Source organism: Amphiura filiformis, chromosome 18 (genome assembly GCF_039555335.1).
Source record: "Amphiura filiformis chromosome 18, Afil_fr2py, whole genome shotgun sequence".
Classification (NCBI taxonomy): Eukaryota; Metazoa; Echinodermata; class Ophiuroidea; order Amphilepidida; family Amphiuridae; genus Amphiura; species Amphiura filiformis.
The window spans coordinates 34176485-34199095 of record NC_092645.1 but is presented as its reverse complement, the minus strand read 5'-3'; the positions used below and the strand labels follow the sequence as shown (position 1 = coordinate 34199095).

Here is a 22611-nt window from a genome sequence, read left to right as displayed (position 1 = left end):
CCTAATGTATTCACTCCTCATCCGCGTTCCAACTCAAGATGTAACCATTCCCGAGCTCTTTACCCACCTTTCAGCCGCCTCACACTTTGTCAAAGAAGTTTCTTCCACCTTGGTCCTATGTTATGGAATGCGCTGCCAGAAAATGTTGTCTGTTGTCCCACCTTGTCCGCTTTCAGGGCTGCAGTTAAAACCCTCCAATAGTTGTCTTTTTTATCTTGTTTTTGCTTTTCAGTTCATTTTTGTTCGCTTTGTATGTAGGGCTTCCCTTTAATTTAGTGCTCTTTGAGCACTATTGGGTATTGCCTGTGCTTTTTGCCAAATGTTATAAATAAATAAATAAGACGCTTTTTCCCGAAAAATCGTTTGGACATCAAAAGTGTCGAAATCGGTTTCGAACACTTTTGATGTCAAGGCTTTTTTCCGAAAATCGTTTGGACATCAAAAGTGTCCGAAATCGGTTTGCGAACACAATTTTTCAAATTTTGATTCTTTTTCTTGGTGTGGATGGAAATACCCTTTCTGGCATTATTTTAAGATGAGCGCCCTCAAAGGTTAAGCTCACAGAGGGGTTACAGGTCAAAATAGGGGTCAAACTTGAACCTGCTTCAAAGACACCAACACTGCAAAATTGAATTCCTTGTCCCGCAGCGACCGCTACGGATCCGACGGTACTTGTTTGTACATTAAATATAATTTTTTTTGTACGGGGAAAATATGGTTTTGTTATAATTCATATGTAATTTCCTTTTAATGTGCTAGAACTGGTCCAGTTCCCTCTGAAGCATGTAGCTATTGCGAGCATTGAGCACATCAGTGCGAAACCTATGCATTTTCATCCCAGCCCAGGCTGATCTTAACACAAGATAGTGTTTAAAATATTTATTTAAACACTATCTTGTGTTAAAAACATAAACATCTTCATATTTCTAAACGTGTTTTGGTGTTTATAAATTAACATCCCTGTACCTTTACTGTACAAACAAGTGTTTATGAAGTGTTAAAGTGTTTATTAAGTGTTGCTCTGCTGTTTTTGCAGTGCATTTGAGCTGATCCTTGAGTAACCATGGTGTCATCCCTGATGAAATTGCTCCTGTCTTAAAATTAAGTTGAAATACTGGTCTTTGATATGGAACTGTGACTGAAGAGACTCATGGGTGAAGAATTTACCTGAATTGGGCTGGAGTGAAACTGATTAAGGCTGTGTAATAATTGTAGTATAAAATATGATCAAAACAGATTTTTACAATGGAAGGCTTCACAGGATGGCTTCGTAGATATTTGTTTTGAATGGCAATCAATTTTTAATAGTTAAAATTAAATATGGAATATGTAATACTGAACCAGCTTGAAATATGAATTGGTTATCCAGAAATAGCAGGTGTGAAGACTGCTGTTAAATAATTGAAACGTTTCTTAACAAGGTAGTATTAGTAAACTGCAATGTACTATTTCCTAACTGGATACATCCACACACCAATGAATGGGCCAATACAAAAAACCTGTACAGGGTAAAAATGTGTTTTGGACAATCTGGTTTTGTCATACTTGACAGGTTGTTGAAGGAAAATTATCCATCTTTTGGTTTTAACAAGGGATATGTTGAACTGCTCCACATTACATGGGCTTGCAGGGGTTTGATATAGGACACTAAAGTAGAAATTATTAAATGCTTTAATTTGCTATGGATGGAGATGCGGTTTTAAGGCGGGTCAGAGAGTAGCTTGACCTAGCGGTATATTTGCACTCAAATATTGAGACAGATAAAGCTGACATAAGGCCAATTATAATTGATCCTTAGTTTCCTGTTTCCCTCGCACGTCCAAAATCAAGAATGGAAAAATATTTAATTATTTTATTTTTATTTAGGTATTTTCATCTTTTAATTGACTTTTTAATTACTTTTATTTGCTAATATCTGTTTTTGATCATCTCAACTTTGATTATGAATATAAAACAAGACCATTGTAGGGTCCCCTACTAATGTTAATGTAAAAAATCAATTATAAAGGTAAAATAATCAAATCCGTAGTCTTAGTCAAAATGACCAAATGGACTGTTGATAATAGTCACGACCATATTTTCAAAATAAAGAAAGCAATAGATAATTAATAATTAATAATTAAAAGTTGCCTCGTCCTTTATTTTCAAACTTGAAACAGGAAACTAAGAATTAATTGTGAAGGGCCTAAAAGAGAAATGGTATGGTTATGAAGGAGATAAATACTTGATACAAATGGTGTCATTTCCACCCCATGTGCATGATTTTACTTGGGAGGGGAAAAAGGCCCAAAACTTAAGTTAAACTCATTTTGCCCATGCTGAGAAATAGAGCCAATGAAAGTTGCCACAAAGGGAACCTGTAGGCCTACAAAGTAATAGAAGTGGTATTTGATGAAAATGAGATGATGTTGCAAAGGATTCTGGGAAGGGTGTAAGATATCTTCTCAGCTCCATTAGGGACGCACCATTAGACTTCAAGGGGGGGTGGAAGAAGTTGGGGTCGCGGCAAGTTTTTTTTTTTCGCCGCCTTTGGCGGCGAAGTTTGTTTTTTTCGTCGCCAAAGGCGGCAAGTTTTTAAAAAAAATTTTCATGCATTTGTACAGTTAGGTGGGCAAAGTTTTTTTTTTTTTAGTGTTGGTGGGGAAAGTTTTTTTTTTGCTCATGTTGTGGGGGAAGTTTAAAAAAACAAACTTCCTCCCCCCTCCCTTGAAGTCTAATGGTGCGTCCCTTAGTAAACACAAAGTAGGAAAGGAGGGAGCATTTTCAGTGCAGATAAACAAAATGTGTCCACAGTGCCTCTCTCCAGAAATGTCAATTGTTTTATCAAAGCATCACATTTCATGTTGATTGTGGTGCAAGATTTTTTTTAGTGCAGATAAATACAATATGTCCCACCAATATGTCACAATTTCAATTGTTTTATCAAGGTCATGTTTAATGTTGATTGTGGTGTCATAACATTACCACATTCATCCAGGGTTTGCACATTACTGCACATCCGGTAATCATCAACAGGGATTGAGAGGTTACATTCTTGGCCACATTTATCCTATTGAATTTACAACACATGTCATAACATATCATCAACATTGTGAACATTTTAGCAATGTCACTTCTCTAAAGTTGTATGATTGTGGAGTTACATAAAGTCTATATTATATAAAAATTCCTTTAAAAAAGGAATGGGGCGCCCAATGTGAGCTGGACGGGATATGATGATCAAATCTGAGAGAAATGCTTCATGGAATGAAGCTTTAGGTATCAATTTATGATTATGTGGGGTGGGAGTTCTGTTTTGGGGGCCTATTGTAGTGAGGATATTGCTTTGGATATTGAATATTGTTGAATTTCGTTATGTCAGGGCCTAGGGTATATGATGGATATTATAGAAGACACAAATAAGTAAACTTGTATTCCATTAAAAAGTTTGTTCAGCTTATATTGGCACAAAAATGAGACTAATACCGTACTGACGCGAGTATAGTCCCACCCCGTTTTTGGGTGAACATTTGTCAAAATTGGGGGGTGGGACTATACTCGAATTTCTCGAAAAAAATTTGTTTTCGGTTTTGTAGTGTCCCTAGACCTAGACCTAAATGCTAGGATCATTCATGGTTGACCTAAAAAAAAAAATTTAAAAAAAGATATTTTGTATTTTTAATATGAAAATTGATAATTTGTATTCATGTCATAGTCTATTAATGATTTCAAAATGCATTGAATTTGAATGCATTTTGAAATCATTAATAGATTATGACATGAATACCAAGTATCAATTTTCATATTAAAAATACAAAACATCTTGAAATTTTTTTTTTTTAGGTCAACCATGAATGATCCTAGCATTTAGGTCTAGGTCCTGGGACACTCAAAGTCGAAAAAATAAATAACTTACAAAAAAAAAAAAAAAAATTTTTTTAATTTCTGAAATTTTTCGAAAATTTGGGGGTGGGACTTTACTCGAAGGTGGGAATATACTCGCGTCAGTACGGTAATACAGTGTATTGATACAGAATCGCATGCACACAGTTGGGCATATACGGTAGTTGCATGTTGTATATTAAATGTGTGACTGACACACATGTATGAGAATTCAATTACACAAGCATAAGTTTAAACTCAATTGATTCGCAAAGTAACAAAAACTGAATAATTTTCGCCAATTATAAGCCAAACAAATTATTTGCTCAAAATCCAAAGCAATATTTTATGCAGCCCAAATACAGGATTTTTGCTAGATTGCAATCAAAATCAAAATTAGCAGTTGGATTATTTTTGGAACTTCAGCAATTAAAAAAAAAAAAAATTTCTTTGGGGTTTGGTTCATGTACATTTATAACTAGAAATAGGGTTATATAGCTGGAGCACTTCAATGATTATAATTGGTATCTTGAAATGTATTACATTCATCATGCTCATTTTATAGGTCAATTTGACCAACAACTTTCTGGATAGTCGAAATCAATCCAAGAAATCAATGAACGACTATGACCAGAATTCGCCAATTAATAAAAAAGCAACTTTCTCTCATATGCCACTATTAAAAATTGAAAACCTGTATGGTCAAATCAATTAATGAGAGTGACCGTGCATGCTGTACCATCATCAGGTGTTTTTGTTACAATCGTATTGTCATTATCGACCTGCCTCAATTAACATTGTTTAGTCATGTATTGACCCAACCTTAATCATTCTAATTGAAACTGTATCAACTGTGTATCAATAATAATACTGACAAGTGCAATTCTATGACGTCTGTACGCTCTTTAAAATTAAAATTATCGGAATTCTGATGCTGTGTATATTTTCACATCACATACTTTGCTGTTCATTCATAAATATTGTATGCAAGGGTGAAAATAAGCAGGAGCCAGGTCCTGATAATACCTAAAGTGGCTCCTGGGCAACAGAATCTTTGGACTGACCAATGGCCACTTGTTTATATAACAAGACTCCGGGTCATGAACTTGTTAACGATATACCGTAAAACCTCATCTACAAGCATATAGAGTGCTTCTGATGAAAGCTACATTAATCCAGGTGTCATCATGAAGTTTGAGCAAATAAATTACGGATCCAAGCATATACAAACAAGTATTATTTTAAGACCAATCTTTTGTATTGGCATATTTTCGCTTGATCTAACTTTCATAAAAACACTATATGTGACATGATCAAGGGGAATGAGTCACATGTCGACCCTGGTCGAAATTGAGTTTTTCATGTATTTCTAAAGGGGACGTTTAGAGCATTCAGAAACTGAAAACCCCATGTTGATACGGCCCTTCTTTGCAAAGTTACATCAATTTATCAATCGCTGAAAACAATAAAAAATAAAAGAATTTCAATGCTTTCTTTGCCAATATCTCAAAATCAATATTAGCGACATCCGACTCATTTCCCCTGATCGTGTCACATATATGCTTGTAGACGAGGTTTTACGGTAATATATGTTAAATTTTCATTAGTCAGGTTTGAAAGGAGCTACCGGTAGACCCACTAGGATCCACACATTAACCCCAATACATTTGTACATTCACTGAATGACCTTTTAAAATTTGGGTACAAAAACTCATACTCTGCAACTTGAGGTCAAATTTTGCACTATGGTTGTTTAATTGAGGTTATCGAACTATGCCATTAGGATGAGGCCATTGTGGTTCATAGTGACCTCAACCAGCTCCTGGTAGGCTGGTTCACTCAAAACTTCTTGTGCAGAAGACACGCTATTGCACACTTTTTTTATCCGCTATTTTTTTATTCGGAAATGGTGGAAACCTTTATTCTTAACATTTCAACTGAGAGCAAAAGTTGTGTTTCTTCAATGCACAGCTTTTTACTGAAGACCTGGAAGTCCAGAAAAGGTAATTCCTGCAATGTTCAAAGCATAGCTAGATCATTCTGGTACATGGAAAGTTGTAAACCCTGCTTGTTTCCACAGCGAACATCATACGCTTTGATACAGCATGATCCACCTCTGGAGGTGGATCATGCCAGACAACAGATTAACGTAAAAGCACACAGCAACAACATCACCCGGCACATTTCCACAGAACTTCTTACCCACCATCGCATGGCATGGTATGCTATGATTCGGAAAATGGTGCTGTATGGAAACACACAGATTGAGATTCATCCTAGCTGGAATGGAATTTGAAGCCTTATAATATAATTATTACCCTGATTATTACCAGTGTCATCAGTTAAATGTGCCCAAATTTGATATGCATTAGATAAATTATAATTGCTTTCTTCTGTATAATGTTTGGTAATTGAATTTGTAACTTGGAAAGCCTTTCTAGATTTGTGTATAGACGAATCCAAATCCACGCACTCCTACACCTGACTAGCAGCCTTTAGTTGGGTAGCCGTCGGCTACAATGCACCCAAAATGTGAAATGATTCGCCCTTGGCGGAAATTTTAAACTGCATTCCATCACCCGTTTTATACCTTCCGCGAAAACACAGGTAGACAAAAGAATGATTAGTTTACAACACAATAGGCCCTACAGTTCGGCAAAACACACAGCTTTTACATGAGCTTACATGGTCTATTCGCTGTTGAAGTGACATAATAATCGGATTAACTACACGCGGTATCTATGCATTGAACCATATCATTCTGATCACTCACACCTGTACGATAAGTATCTTTGAAAAAAGCGGTATTGTATTCAATCTATGATTGCAGACATACACAGGTGATGAGTGCTTTTATTTGCACAATGGGGCGCTCAAAACACCAGGTTGGTGCAAACGGCTACCCAAAGATGTCCGACCAAATCCTGACCATGACTTGTCTACTTGGATTCGTCTATAGGAGGAATACTTTCTTATCTGGAGTAGATAATTCAAGTTAAATCCTATTTCAAATAGTAACGTATTAGTTCTATTACATGCGCTACTTTTGTGTTGGAATACCTGAATTTTCAGTGTCAAAGTTCAATGACCTCAAGTAGCCAATCATTATTCAAATTTGACCTCAAGTTGCGGGGTATGAGTTTTTGTATCCATCACATTCAAAATTAACAAGCCGACTGCTCAGTGCCAGAAGTGGGTAAGTACAATAGCTGACATGTGTAGCTGCCATGTGTAGAGTACAGTATACTGTGTGTAAATTGCCAAATGATCACAGGGCAGCTATTGCACTTACCTACTTCTAGCACTGAGCAGTTGAACAGAGTATGATTCTGAAGTATTCTTAAATCTTTTCAGCAAATTCTTTCCAATTCAGTGAAATTCTTTTAACTCAATTTCTGAAGGAAGGTTATAATTATTATACAGCCAACGTAAATCGTTATCATTTTTATACAGCGTACAAAATCAATGATTCAATGTGCGATTTCATGTTCTTAAAATGGTTTTGATCATGAACATCACCCAAGGGGTTTTAACAAGATTCGCTCTCGATGAAGGGATTCAGTTATCTACATATATATACACACTATTTGCATTGCCTCAAGAAAATCCCGTATCCAGTGTACGGGTATCGTGACTTAATTAAAATGCATACGCAACAGCAAATTTCAAGGAATTTGATATCCATAAGGAGTTTCAATATTTCTTAAATGTGATGCAAATTGCAAAATTACTTTTCCATTGTGAAAAATGTGTATATGACCATATTATACTTGATTCAATATTTCTATGAAGAAAATGACTAAAATTATGAAATACGAATCTTGAGAAGGGAATTACATATTTATACAAAAATAAAAATGTTCGTTTTCTTTTGTGTTGTTATTTTCATTATTCTTGAAATAGAAAAAAAAAGCAACCTTTTTGTTGGCATGTTTTTTAGAGTAAGAGTATTAGACCATATTGTACTTAATTCAATATTTATATGAAGAAAATGACAAAAATTACACAAACATGAATCTTGAGAAAGAAATTTCAAATTTATACAAAAATAAAAATATCCTTTTTCTTTTGTGTTATTATTTTTTATTATTATTGAAATAGAAAAAAAAACGCTTTTTGGTTGGTCTGTTTAGAGCAAGGCAAACACATAGGGCTTACTTATATTGCACTTAAAGCTTCGGTTTCATCTATAACCGCCATTGCCATCTGCTGTAATTATACATGTATCACAAATAGCATGACTAAAGACGTGTTCACATTTTGAGTCACACCCGGTGGAAACTTAAGCTAACATTGATCAAAATTCCACAAATATTTTCCCTACTCCTACCTCGTGTCCACACCTAGCCTACTCCTAGCATTACCGACTAGTTCCAACAAGCATTCACTTCTGGTCGGCGTAAACATTGGCTACCACTTCCGGTGTTTCTGTGACTTTTATCAACCACACGATATGTAATTTCTTAGTTCCGACCAACTAAAGGTCAAACTTACTCCGGGTGCCAGGCGTAATCTGCGTTTACATTGCAACTTACGCCTGGAGGAGATTACACCCAGCTGGAGTAAATCGTCGGACGTACGCCTGGTGGAACTTATGCTGACCATCGTTCACACTGCACCTACTCCTGGCAGCGCCTACCGCTACTCCTAGCAACTTGCGCCGACCAAGTTCCGCCGGGCGTAAGTCCGACAATGTGAACACAACTTAACATAGTTGGATACAAGACATATTTTCATCGCATCCAAACCCTGAGACAGCTGGAGCATTTAGCATTCTCAGACAAACAAGAAATGCAAGAGGTTTGATCTACTCATTTACATGGGTAAGGTCCTCATACTTGGCTACAACCTGCACATTAAACTACAAGAGATATGGATGCAAAGGGAAAAATGAACTATTTCGCTGACAACTATTTAGAAAGGGGAACAAAAATGTTAATAAGGTAAAGACCGGGGCCGGGGACCGGGGTGTGTGGAAAATGAGGGTATGGGGATGTGCAGCAGATGGGGGAGTGCATTTTCAGCCATTTTGGTTTATTTTAATTTCATGAAACTTTGGTCAAGTAACTTATATATTAACTTTAAGGTGTTTTTCAAAATTTTCTTGAAAAAGTTTCAATTTTTCATTGTTTTTAGCAAAATTTGTGAAAATATAACAAAAATTGGTATTATTAAAGGTCCATCATTAATCAAATTAGATTTAAAGTCGGGTTACTCTGGTAGTTTGTTTTTGAGTCCCAACAGCACAAAACCAAAGTTGATACATTTCACACAGATACAAAATGCTGGGTACAACATTTCCTTGGCCATTTCTTGACTGGGAAGTTGAATACTCTCATCATGCAGCCAAAAATGATGATGGCAAGGCAGTACGATTTGGGTGTAAAAGGGAAAACAAAGGATGATGTAGAGCTTCATATTTTACATTCTAATAGTGATATCCTTCACCACAGCACCATTGATGAACATGTAACAAAGATGCTGGTTCCTTATTGGCTTAGATCACAGAAGAACAAAGGGTTGAAGTTTGATATTGTTTTCATTTCATTAGAGTTATGGGGATGGCGGCAGCATGTGGGAGAGGCATGGGGTGAAATTTCCCCCAGTCAAAACTCTTGCCTCCCAGTTGCCCTCCAGTAAAAAATTTTTGCAGCAATTTTGTGCAAATTTTTTTTATTCCCCCTGAAATTCACTTTGTCCCACAATCCCCTTGAAAAAAATACTATCAATAACAATATGTGACACAAGCTGATCCAATCAGATAAAAATCAGCTGAATGAAATTGGTATATAGGCAAACATTAGGAGCAAAAAATGAACAAATGGAGAAAATGAACAAATAAAATGTTTATAACTTTGCAACCAAGTATGCCAGGAACTTCTTTTCAATTGGTTGAAGCAGTCAAAAAATTGTTTGTATTTATATTATTGAAAAATAACACTTTGATGTTTTGCAAAAGTTCATTCTACAAGTCATATACTTTGAAAACTTGCTTGACCTATTGTTGTTAACATTTTACAAAAGTGTTGTTGTTTCTGCCCTCTTTACAACATAAAGAGGGCAGAACCACAGAACCTACAAAAGTATATCTGTGATATTTCAATTCTTCTACACACTCGCATTATGATCACCACAATTTTCAAAATTTCAAACTTCGGTCTGAATGGATCAGATCATGCCACATACAAACAATTGACCATACTATTGTGTTTTCATGAAAAATGCACAGCTGCTACCCTAATTTCCCTGTCTACTTTTTTATTTTTCCAATCATATTGTGTAACACTTTTTGTGTTTTTTTTCTCTCAGTACGGTAATATGTTATTTATTATTATTTTTTGTTGTTGTTTGTTTATTACAGTATATTGGCACACTGGATGTACCAAGACCAAGTAGTCGAGTGGAGATAGTGGCTGCCATGAGAAGAATACGGGTGAGTAAAAAAATAATTTTTAGCCTCAGTCTGCCGTGGACTTAGGAAGTACGTATCGTGAGGCCAGCGAAGTGCTTGTTCTTTCGTGCAAGTCGCAACATCACTGGATAGTATACTGAAACAATGGAGCCCATAAGTAGTGTTAAACAATTTCATATATTTACCCAGGTTGTTGAATCGGCTTCACAGTTCCGGGGAGACAAAGCCTGGTCACTGAGAATTTGGTACCATTTAGGAATTATTCAGGAAAAAGCATCCCAAAAGGATGTTTAATTGTGCTAGTGTGTGATTCGTAATTCTTCTTCCCCCTGTACATCCCAAAAGGGTTGATGTAGCAGAAATTTTAATTTTTCTGTCCCGATTTTACCTAAAAAATGTTTTACGTCACCGCATGTTTCATGTTTGTTGTATTTTTCCATTAATTTTGAGTTTTGCTAGTAACAACAGTCGCCATTGTTCTTTGTAATAAGTAGCTGTTGAATTCAAATTTGGTGGGTGGAAAATAAAAATGGATGCATAAATAATTAACGTGGCTTGAAATGGCGACAAATTTTAAAATAGAAAGTTCCTACACACATATTGATTCATTTGGGTTTTGTGATAAATGGATGTTAGTTTCCTACATGTAATTCATATTTTATCAATGCTAATGAACAAAATGTAGGTGATGGTCAGTAGACATTGCAGGTAAAGGATTTATAAATAATTCACAATGGCTAAGCTACGGCGGACGACAAGTTTTAAAATAGAATTTAAGTACCTGCGCATATTGATTCAATTGTTATGTTTGTCAATAAATGAGTTGAATTTCCTTTTTCATATTTTATAACCGCTAATGAATTAAATGTAGGTTACTCATACAGGTGGTCAGTCTGTTAACATCATGAGAACTAACTGCTGATTGGCCAAAATGAATATTGTGTTCATTTTTGAACCAATCAAGGAGTTCAACGTATTAATACGATCATCTGCAAATGCAAGTTTGACCATTAATGGTTTAAAAGCCTAGTCATAATTGGCAATTGAAATGAGCATTTCAAGTTACCAACCAATCAGAAATGCTGTTAGATGACGGGGGTTAAACATATTTCTAGTTTTTCTGTACAATATTTTGTTGAAGTGCACAACAAAAAATGTTTGTACATGGTGCATTGACTTGGTCGTGGGGGCTTGGTCAGTCCAATCAGAAGCTCCAGAAGATTTGTAATATTGGAGGGGGGGGATCAATATGAGGCCTTCACTGAGGTGCACAATCAATGATATAGGGTGGGTGCAGGAAGGTGTGTAGCATAGAAGCTTTTGCATTTTACATGATGAATTGTACCTTAAATTATGAATTATACCTTAAATTATTATATCCAAGTACCCTTGACCAGCACCAAAATTGTTGGGGGTGCCAGGCCCCAGCCCCCCCAGTTCTAGAACCACTGGCAATTTTCTCCCACTGGCACTGTTACTGACTGATTATTCTGCATTACCAAAAGCTGTGTCGAAATTTGAATTTTGATGAACTCTAGGTTTGAGTAAAATCACTGAATAGTTATTTTATACAAGACAAACCCGCTCTTTACTGGTAGTATTAGATTTCAGGTTTGAACATTGAGTAAAATGTTATTTTAAAATTTAGTTACAGGTGCTTGACCTATTTTCCAAATTACTTTGTAAAGTAATTCTTCTTTCTACAAATTCTTCTGTGATTTTTGTGTGACTGAAATGTAAAAAGACTAAAACCTACTCAAATTTGAGCTTCCATTTGTGTCTTCATCACAAATGTGGGTCAATCAATTCATTGCGGATGCCATATTGATACAATTTCTAGAATAACAACTTGACACTCCATGGTATATTATAGTAGTAGCGTTCACACAGACAGAAGTAAGGCCAAGAGTAACAACTCGACACTCCATGGTACATGTATATCTAGTTCACACAGTCAGAACATTAAGTAAGGCAGGAGTAAATCTGGCCGGAGTAGCAGTAGCGTGCAGTAGTGATTGTGAATGAGTTTTGGAGACTCACAAACATATCACCTCAAATCTTGCGATATTAATCATTAAAGGCCTGAACAACCTACATGCCATATTCATCATCAGCATAATCAGTTGAAGTGCGTAATTCCAAGTGCTCCAACCAGAAGCAAGCATGCAGAGTATGGAAAATATAAGTCATGGCACAATCCCAACCACCAGTAGTGATCAGCCTTCGCAAAGATGCACTGCGCGCTCGCAATTTGGACATCACAAGCGGAGAAAACTGGGCTAGATCTAGGAAAACTTATATGGCCTTTTTCTGCTATTAGTGTTAGCATAAGTTTAAGCCTAGGAGTATGCACTGTATGAACACGATTTATGACTGGAGCCCAGGACTTGAGTGCCTTCTTGAATTTTGTTGGTATTCCATTTTCAATTACTATTGCATTCACGGCACAACACTTTAACATCTTCAAAATAATAAATAATTGATATCTTAGTTAAAACTGCAACTTAGTAAATCTTGACGAAAACTGACACTTTTCACATCCGAGTAAAATCATACTGTGGGCTATTCCAGTTGATATCCATACACCCCATATGGAAGACATCACCTTAATCTCCCATCAGGGAGTGTAGATTTTAAATGGATTCACCAATTCAGGTAGCCCAATTTGAAATTCAAATTCACACTCCTTGTGTGGAAGAGTAAGGTCATGTCTTCCATAGGGGTGTGTGGATTTCATGGAATAGCCCAATATCGCTCGTCAAACAGTTTTGCCATGATTTGTCAGTGCCAAGCTGCCGCAATTTGGCTATAGCAAAAACTCCCAGGTACTGAGGAAGCCTAAATTTTAATGATAAGGCCAAATAAAAAATAAACATGTTTCAGGTCCCTTCTCGCTTCCTTTTTTGAGGTTTCTTCAATTTTATTTTTTATTTTTTGAAATTCAGTTATAACTTTTCTAAAAATATGTCTAGGAAGTAGAGATGCTTAGCCTTGCTAATATACAAGAAACACTTTTATAATGTTTTGTGATAGTTGGAGGTGGCCTATCTCTCAGAACAAGAAATAAAAAGATGCCTCCTCCTTTTTCCAGGCATTACGCTAAAACAGCTCTAATTATGGGTATTCACACTGATTTTGTGATAAAAAATTAAAAACAAAAAGCCCCCTCTTCCTCCTTTTTTTTAAAATAAAAACCCAGACGTGAAACATGTTTTTATTTTACTTGGCCTAATTAATATTACATATAAATGCACCCAATTTCCTAAAATTTGTGTGCATTTTAGCAGTAAATTGCCTGAAATCATTCAATTGGTTGGCGATAACTGACTAACCCTCCAGCAGCAAATAACCATAAAAAGGACATTACTGTGGATGCAAAAAGTAGCCAAAATTAAAAGGGATCTGCCAGTGGCGTACCGTGGCCGCTGCTATCCCGGGGGTCTGAAGAAAATTAAATTTTGCCGCCCATTCCTCAACAGCCCGAAAAGGTTGACCCAATTTTTTTTTCGGTGGTTTGAAAAAAGTGAAGAGCAAAAAAAAAAAAAGGGATTTTAGGCGCTAGCGCCCTAAAAGCAATGTATAGTACCGTTTTTTAAAAATTTGTCCGCCCTTTATTGTTTACTAATTCTTTTTGCCGCCTTCTTCTACCGCCCTCTTTTGCCGCCCTTCTTCTGCCGCCTCTCTTTTTGCCGCCTTCTTCTTCCGCCGCCTTCGCTTTGACCCCCTACTTTGACCCCTGGGGGCTGGCACTCCCAAAGCCCCCCAAAAATATGTGCATGTCTGCAGACTGGGTGCTGAACACCCTATTATTGCAAGCTGCATCAGGATTTTCAGAGCCAGGGCTGTAATCATGGCGCTGTTGGCATCACTCCTGTCAAGTCGCAGCAGATCGAGGCATTGATATTTATTGAAATCCAAGTCTTCTGTAAATTTGCAGCATTGTGCCAAGTTATTGACATTTCAGATCACTAAGTTTACATCGAGTAAACATAGTCAGTGTGCATAGCACATGTTAGGCAAACACTGAGTGGGTCATTTAATTAGATTTGGATTTTAGGGATGAGCTTTTTAAGTGCTGTTTGTTTAAAAATGATAAATTTTAATGGAAACATTAACGCTGTCATCTATAACTCTTTTCTGTGTAGACAAAACTAGATATGTGAGGAGAAATGTTTGATTTATCAGATAAATTCAATTTATGGAAGAGCATTAACACACTTATAGCTATGGTCTATTTCTGATGTGACTTTCTGATGCTTGAGGTCCTGGGTTCCAAGCAGTGTGAATTACTGGGGTATTGACTTGTGGTCAATTGGTAATTATACTGAAGTGAAGGGACACTGCAGCCAAACAAAATTGTCTCGCTTGCCCAAGATCACAATAGTTGGAGAAAACTTGTAGTCACCTGCTCCGCAGCTGACTGATGATGATGATGATAATTATGTAAATCATCAGGTGTGGCTAACCTGGGGCCCTGTGATGTTCAACATGTTCTGGGAAGCCTTTTCTTACAAAAAATAACATGATGAAAAAGTCTGTATTTGGCCATCAAATGGACTGAAACTTGTGATATGGTCCTCCAGTGGCTAACGCTGATAAAGTAATAAATATAGATAATTACAGACTTCTCCTCATCACTGATTGGGTAAATGAACAGCTGAAATGAACCACCAACAACATGAAATGCGTAGGCTATGAGAATCAATTTTGACTCCCTGACATCTCTGGTGTGTTAAAAGTTAGAGTTGAATGTGTGTTTCATTCTTCATGGATCAAAGTATAAACACCCAGCTTGACCTTTTAGCAAATTTGTTTAACAAAGCAAATATAACATTTGGTTGTTCTCTAAACATCATAATGTAATCGGATTATTAGAGCATAGCCTACATATGACACACATTGAAAATCTTCACCACTGTTTACAAGGTACTGTAAATTTGCGTTTGACCTATAGTTTGAACTTGAAGAGGAGAAACTTTTCTGCTTTGTTTTAATAATGTCGATCTTATCAAGTTCTTTGTTGTGTAAGATTTACATTCAAAATGATTATTTTCAAGTGTTCAAATTTAGCGGGAATTTGACATTCTATTATACTTTCTTGTTCGCAGCTTTGTGAATAATTATCATATTTTTAAAACCAGCTATATAGTGATACTGATTTCAGCACAATGATCAATGATTACATTTTTATAATGTTTTTATCAAACCAGGTGCATATACCGGTATTGGGGGGGCACTTTTCAGGGTAAAGTGTCAGATAAAGTCCAAAAACTGTTCAAAATAGTCTCATAAAGCTCCATTTTTAGGGGATGGGGTGAAGTCCACTTTCTGCATGTCCCGGGGGGCCACTCAAATATGACAGTGTGCATGCATGCGTGACCAAATTTTTTCAAACACCCCTAAACGAAGTTTTACCCTACCAGCAAATTTAGCCCCTTAATAAGGTAATTTAGTGTAGAATTTACCCCTAATGAGTTATTGGCTGGTGAAAATGCAACAAATGTACCCTTTTTGGACTCATAATTTACCAAAAATTTGAAAAGGTACCCTAAACAAGTTGTCCAGTTTCAGAAAACTACCCTTATTCTTGAAAATCACTGTTTTTAAGACCCTAAACGCGTCACACGCGTAACTTGCCTTGCCTAAAAAAAACACCCCCTTTTACTTGTTTTTTTGGTCATGCATGCGTACAGACCATTTATGTGAGTGATCCCCCCGGGCTGCATGTAAGCATTTTTAAGGGGGGGGGGGGTCCACATTCTGGAAATAATGTGCTCCACATAAAACAACCCTGCATGCGGGCCTGTATTAAACACATCAAATTGCTATTTTTTGACATCCTGAACATACAGTAGTTTCCCTAGGAAATGCCTTGTCATCCAGGACCCTTCTCGGGAGACTTTGACTCATGTTATATACAGGGTTTAATATGAGTTCAATATACTCACATTAATTTTAGTCAAATCATTTATAGAAATCAATGTCTGCATCAGAGCATGGAAGAAGTAGTCTACTACTTCTAGGATTAAGAGTTCATTGTTTAAAATCCCTTATGTGCACAACATGATGGCACTGCTGGGGTTTGAACCCACAACCTTCCGATCATAAGTTGGAGCCTCAGAGCATGGAACTTTTGAAAAAACTTTTTAGAATGTCAAAAATTTGGGAAAAATACTTAAATTTCCAAGATTAGGGTTAGCATTCTTTTATACAGTAAAACAAAAATAACCTTTTCTCATATTTTCCAGGTTAGGGTCGGTCGGATGAGGACAATAAATAATTTTTTTTCCTTTTATATGGTGACACACATTTCAAAAGACTGAAAATATCACCGATTTCATCCAACCAGGTTATTAAATGGGCTATTCTAGTTTAAATCCATACACCCCCTGTGGAAGACATGACCTTAATCTTCCACACAGGGGGTGTAGATTTCAAATTGAGGCACCCATTCAGGTAAACCCATTCGAAATTCACACTCCCTGTGTGGAAGATTAAGGACCAGTTATAGGGGGTGTATGGATTTCAACCAGAATAGCCCAACTCCCTCAGTGTGTAATCCGCGACCCAAAATGACATTTAGAATAGCTCTCATTTTACACACTGAAATCTAAGTACTTCTAGACTATCCAAATAAAAGCAAATCAAACATTAAAGTCTATCATTTCCCTTCAGGGGGTTATAAAATTTGCTCTCGATAATCAACTTGTGCATTATATGAGGAATATGTCACGTCCCGGCGATAAAATCAAGTCGAAATGGTGTATCTCACGTATTGTTAACAGTAACTTGAAAATCTCAGCAGTGCTATTCATGTAATCCTGTATGGTCCCTACTACGTATGTGCTGCGTAGGCAGTATGGCATTGTACAGAGGCATCAGCAAGGGCCAATGCCGAAAATGACAAATTTTGCTGTTGTTGTTGAAATACACTATTACCATAGTACTAGAAAGTAAAGAATGATTCTAGAATACCTGTGCACTACACTTATTATAACCCCAACCCTAACTCTAATCTAACACATAAGGTACCCAGGTTATACAAGAATTATGCTGAAACAGTGGCGGCGTCAGGGGGGGCATGGGGAAAATGCCCCAGTCAGAACTCTTGCCCCCCTGTTGTCCCCCAGTAAAACCCAAAATTGCGAAAATATCTACTTTTTACAGCAATTTTCCCCAAAATTAGTTGATTTTGCCCCCCCTGAAATGAATGAACAGTCACACACTGAGGAACCATATTTCAAATGTCAGTAAAATGAGGAACAATTTCAGCCTCTGAATCTGATAATAGTTTAAAATGTTAACAATTGAAGAAAATATGTTGTTGTGATCAGACGATGGTGGACTACATTATTCACTGTGGCAACAGCCAATATCGTAAACAAAACAGACAATATGACGGCAACACTGCCTGAACATTGGACGCCCCGTGCTGAGTTGTGTTTTTAGCTCTATTGGCCCACAGAAAAAATGCACAAAATATATTTCTCAGTGAATGTATAAATTTTCACATAAAAATAAATATTTTTGGATTCAAAATAAATGTGAAGAAAAAAAAAATTATAGCCGGGAGTGAGCGGGACTCGATCTCGGGACCCTATGCACCGCAGGCGAGACACATTACCATTAGACCACGCGAACCGTGATACACAATGGGGGAAATTTTAGGTATATATCATAAACATACCGTGCGTTATTCATACAAAACATTCAAAAAGCAGTACTTACAATGAGGTTCACTGGCGAACCTCAACGGATTTAGACTGATAAAATAGTGCTTAATAACATACGTACAGTTTTGGAATAATTTGAGACATTTTTGTGTTTACGTGTAAAACCAATGACAACTTCAAAATTCAGCCAATCTTGGCCGGCCCCCCCTGGTTGTGATGATTAGTGCAGAATAAGTGCTCCTGAAGGAACACAAAGCTCTTTTTGTTTTGCTCATTGGACGCTGGCGTCAATCAGAGCAATAAGATTGCCATACTTCTTTGGAAGCTAGCATAATTAGAGGTTAATAACTACTGCGCATCGGTTATTTGGAGGGCATTGTGAAAAAAACATTTTGCCTTTGGAACCGAGGGCCGGATATTCCGAGGTCTAAAGCAAAATGTTTACATTTTAACCGATGCAAAGTTATTAACCTCATTCATAACCGTCACTTTCATCTCTTCACTTTACAAAATAACACACAATTTTCCTCAAAATTCCAAAAATCGATCAGGCTGAAATAACAGAAGTGCGCTGTGAACCACAATCTGTGCAAATATGGTAACGCGCAATCCAAATACAGCGGCCAGCGCTCTCGCAATTTGTGTTCGACGCACAACACGGCGCGCGCGGATGTTACTAATATTTACGGTGACGGCGCGGAGGTCCACTGTTGTTTATTAGTGATCGCTTTTTCATATTCTGTGCTCAGAGCTGAATTCATTTGAATCTTGAATAGATTTGGTTTATTTCTGCTTTCCGCTACTCTTGTAATATTATATTGTTGTCTTTGCTTTGCTTCTTGTTTTTCTTGTATTGTATATGTGACAGGTGCTGTGTGCTTCGTAGAGCGCCATATAAATGATATAAAAAATAATAATAATGATAATTCAAAATATTTGGATGCATAGAAAACACAGCCCTCGCAATTGTAATGTGACTTCACACAAAGTACAGCATTTTCCAGTTTGCATTTGACAATTTGGCCTCACAGCAATTACAATCCAATTTATTTTGCAGTGGTAACATCGTGCCTGAATCAGTGAAATTGTGTATGCCCCGACAGCAAGGCACTTGTCTGTTAAAATTAAATCATGACAATTATACCGCTATGCTGTCTGTGTAGAATACCATAGAGATATTTGGGCTATTACGGTTGAAATACAGACACCCTCTATGGAAGACACAGGGGGTGTAGATTTTAAATGGAGTTACCCATTCAGGTAACCCCATTAGACCCATTCAGGTAACCCCATTAGTAATCCATGTGTCGAAGTTTAAGGTCATGTCTTCCATAGGGTGTATGGATTTCAACTGGAACAGTCCTTTTTTGGGAGAATGAATCTGCATTGCAGTCATTGACACAATCCATTCAGACTGAAGTCAGATATTTTGAAAATTGAATTATCATTATTTCTTACTTGCTGCTTACTGATATCATTTCAAGGTCGTCAGGGGTCGTTTGAGTTCAAATAACTAAAGATTATTGGGTTTTCATGAAACCATAGATCATCAGTGACGCTAAATATACTTCTTTAAAAAAAAAAAAAAAATTTGTTTAATAAATTCTTGACAATTTTACTCATTTTGACTAAAAAACAAAGAAAAATTGCATTTTTCCAGATTTTTATTGTAGAAAATGTTGGCAAAGCACCCTTCCTTTTCCACCTCAAATCTAAACCAAAGAGCCTGAAAATGGACTCCGAATCTGCCAAGCACATCTCTGTATCCAGTTTCCACTAACCTCTCACACACCGACATCGCCTGGCTAATAATTACTTGGTGCGTCAGAGATACTAAAATCAAGACCCGGGATCGATACATGTGAATGTGCTATGCACGAGTTTGATATGAGACGAAAATCTTTGGATACCGGGGTAGAAAATTATGAATATCTCCCGTAAATGATTTCGTATAAAGAAACCAGATGTGGATCCTTGCACTTGAATATATGTTTTGAATAGATATGATAGTCGTTAGCTAGCGTCTTGAGAAAGAAGCTTGCGTCTTGAGAAAGAAGCTTGCGTCTTGAACTCAAAAACTGACAACAATTCTGATTTTATATGTGCCGACTATATAGCGCAGTGTATAGGCCAATCGTGGAGGTAGACATTATGGCGTACCATGGTCACTCACACACTAGCGAGGTCAGTCACCCATGGTCACTGGGCTATTGTCAGTAGCCTTAGTCAGTGTCCTTCGGCCCATAAACTATTAAACAGGTCGGATCAAAATGGCCATGCTGGCGGTGGATTCAACCTACCATGGCGATTTCTGCCATGAAGATATCGGGCCGATGACACTGTGTCTCTTGCTCTTGGTTGGTGTCTAGTACAAATTGGTTCAACCACACTTTCCGGGATCTGTGGTTCAACTGAGATTTTACAAAACTCAGTATTATTTTGTTTTAAGAAATATCATTTTTTAAACATTCTTTTAGTTTGGAGGAAGCTAATTGGCATGACCAGGATACAACAATGGGGAATCAATGAAAGTTCAGACCATGACTGGTTCCTTCATAGGCAGCACATTGAATATGCCAAGGCATGCACAATCAAACAGAGCAATCATTCCAATTATTTGCAGGCATGTAGTATTTGTTGACTTAGACCAGTGATAATACCAATATTATTTTTAGAGACCGTATAATCAATAAACTAGAGTGGTTACTGCACCATAGCTGAACCATGGGATTTTGACAGTATGTGGTACACCACTGTCACACATTGTGGATATTTGCCCTTTCATGTGACACCACCCGGGGGTCACACTTTTGTTTTGTTTTCGATCAAATCTTCACAAAATATTTTAACCAGCACTGGGCAATGTCTTGGGTGATAATACACAATAAATTCACATGATCTCAGTTACCGTGAAATGAGCATTTTAGAGGGTTTTCTAGGGCTCTGTTGTAGTGTTTTTTCTCAATGACAATGCTAATTTTCCTGCTCGATGTTCGAAATATACATCTAGACAACCATTCTAGATGACCATTTAGGGTTTGTAAATTGGGATCCCAAAACATTGGCATGTGCAAAGGGGAGGGCAAAGATTTTTGGCAGGCTGAGGGGGGGCAAGTTTGGCAAGCCGAGGGGGGGGGGGACCAAGCGATTGGAAGGCTGTTTGGAAATTTTACCCTCTGGGGCTCAATAATTATTACACAGCCCCTAAGATCTATTAAAACCATGGAAGAAACATTCCCATATGTGATGTCCTGACAAAACGAGGAAATACACTTTTAAAATTATATCAAAACATGAATGCACAATTGACATTTACATCAAAGTAGAATACTTTGTTTACATTATTATAATAATAATGGCATCATTTATTGAGCGCCTTTTCATATACAAAGCGCTTTACAACCCTGGTTTACAACACAATATACATAAATATAACAAAAATTTCACTACATGGCAAGAGAAAAACCTATCAATTTAGCAATAAATACAATATAATAAAAGTTTATAGCGAGACCACTCAGACCAGGTCATTATTTGAAAGAGCAGGAATTAAATCATGCAAACATTAAAAGCAGCTCAAGATGAAACATAGTAGACATGGCTGATGAGCCTATAACATGATATGAAAAAACATTAACCCTAACACCAGTAAAAACCACAAAATACCACGATGAAAAATTCATAACATGCATGCATCCCAGGGTCTGCGATGACGCAATCACCCGAAGTGTGATATGCTCACGGAATTGCTGGCGGGCAGCAATAACCCGAGCAGCTCCGGTCCGCGATCGTGTGCTTGGCATGGGGGGGTCAAAGGTTCGAATCCCGGGGGTGCCAAGTCAAAAATTCTTCTTCTTCTTGAAAAATTCGGATCTTCTGTGACTTCCGATAGCAAAAAACCTGGGTCAGTGTTAGGGTTAAGAAAGATGTATTTTTCCACATTAGAGCCTATGTTAACCCTTACACCCCAAAATACCACAGAATACCACGATGAAAAAATCAAATCATGCATGCATTATTATTATTATTATTATTAAACGACACTTATAGAGCGCTATATTAAAATTGTCAAAGCGCTTTACAATAAAAACATTAAAATGCAGATACAAGAATATACATCAAACTATATCTTAAAAAGTACATAATTATTAAGAAATATACATGATATACATATTAAAATCACATGAAAAATACACATTAAAAATTTAAGTAAAACCAAAGAACTAATGAGTGTGGCAAGAAAATCAAAATAAACATGAAACCTGGGGAAAATGAGGCAAACCCCTTCTGTCAACGTATTTAAGAAACAAATCCCTATACAGGTGGGAAGAGGTGCGTTTTTAGGTGCTTCTTAAACACGTTGACAGAAGGTGCAAAACGAAGATGACCTGGAAGTGCGTTCCAGTGGCGTGGGCCAGCCGAACAGAAGGCGTTGTCACCCATGGATCGTGAAGTGCGCGGAACATGAAGCAAATAGTTATTGCTGGATCGCATGTTATCTCTACCAGGAACGAGAGGACGAGGTGATCCGACAAGTAGGCCGGAGCTACATCATGCAGAGCTTTGAACACTAGCAGCAGCACTTTGAAGATGATCCTTTCGGCACCTGGCAGCCAGTGAAGGTCTCTAAGCAAAGGTGCAGATGGTTCCAGTCTATTGCATTTG

At 37.1% G+C, this 22611-nt stretch overlaps 1 protein-coding gene across 4 annotated transcripts in view; it reads left to right on the top strand.

The window, feature by feature from the left end:
• LOC140140146 (carboxyl-terminal PDZ ligand of neuronal nitric oxide synthase protein-like) overlaps positions 1–22611 on the top strand; it is a 372750-nt gene that overhangs the window by 96371 nt on the left and 253768 nt on the right. For all 4 annotated transcript variants that reach the window (XM_072162003.1, XM_072162001.1, XM_072162002.1 and 1 more), the window contains exon 3: positions 10223–10294. In XM_072162003.1, coding sequence (XP_072018104.1) covers positions 10223–10294 — 72 coding nt within the window. The remainder of the gene's footprint in view (positions 1–10222; positions 10295–22611) is intronic.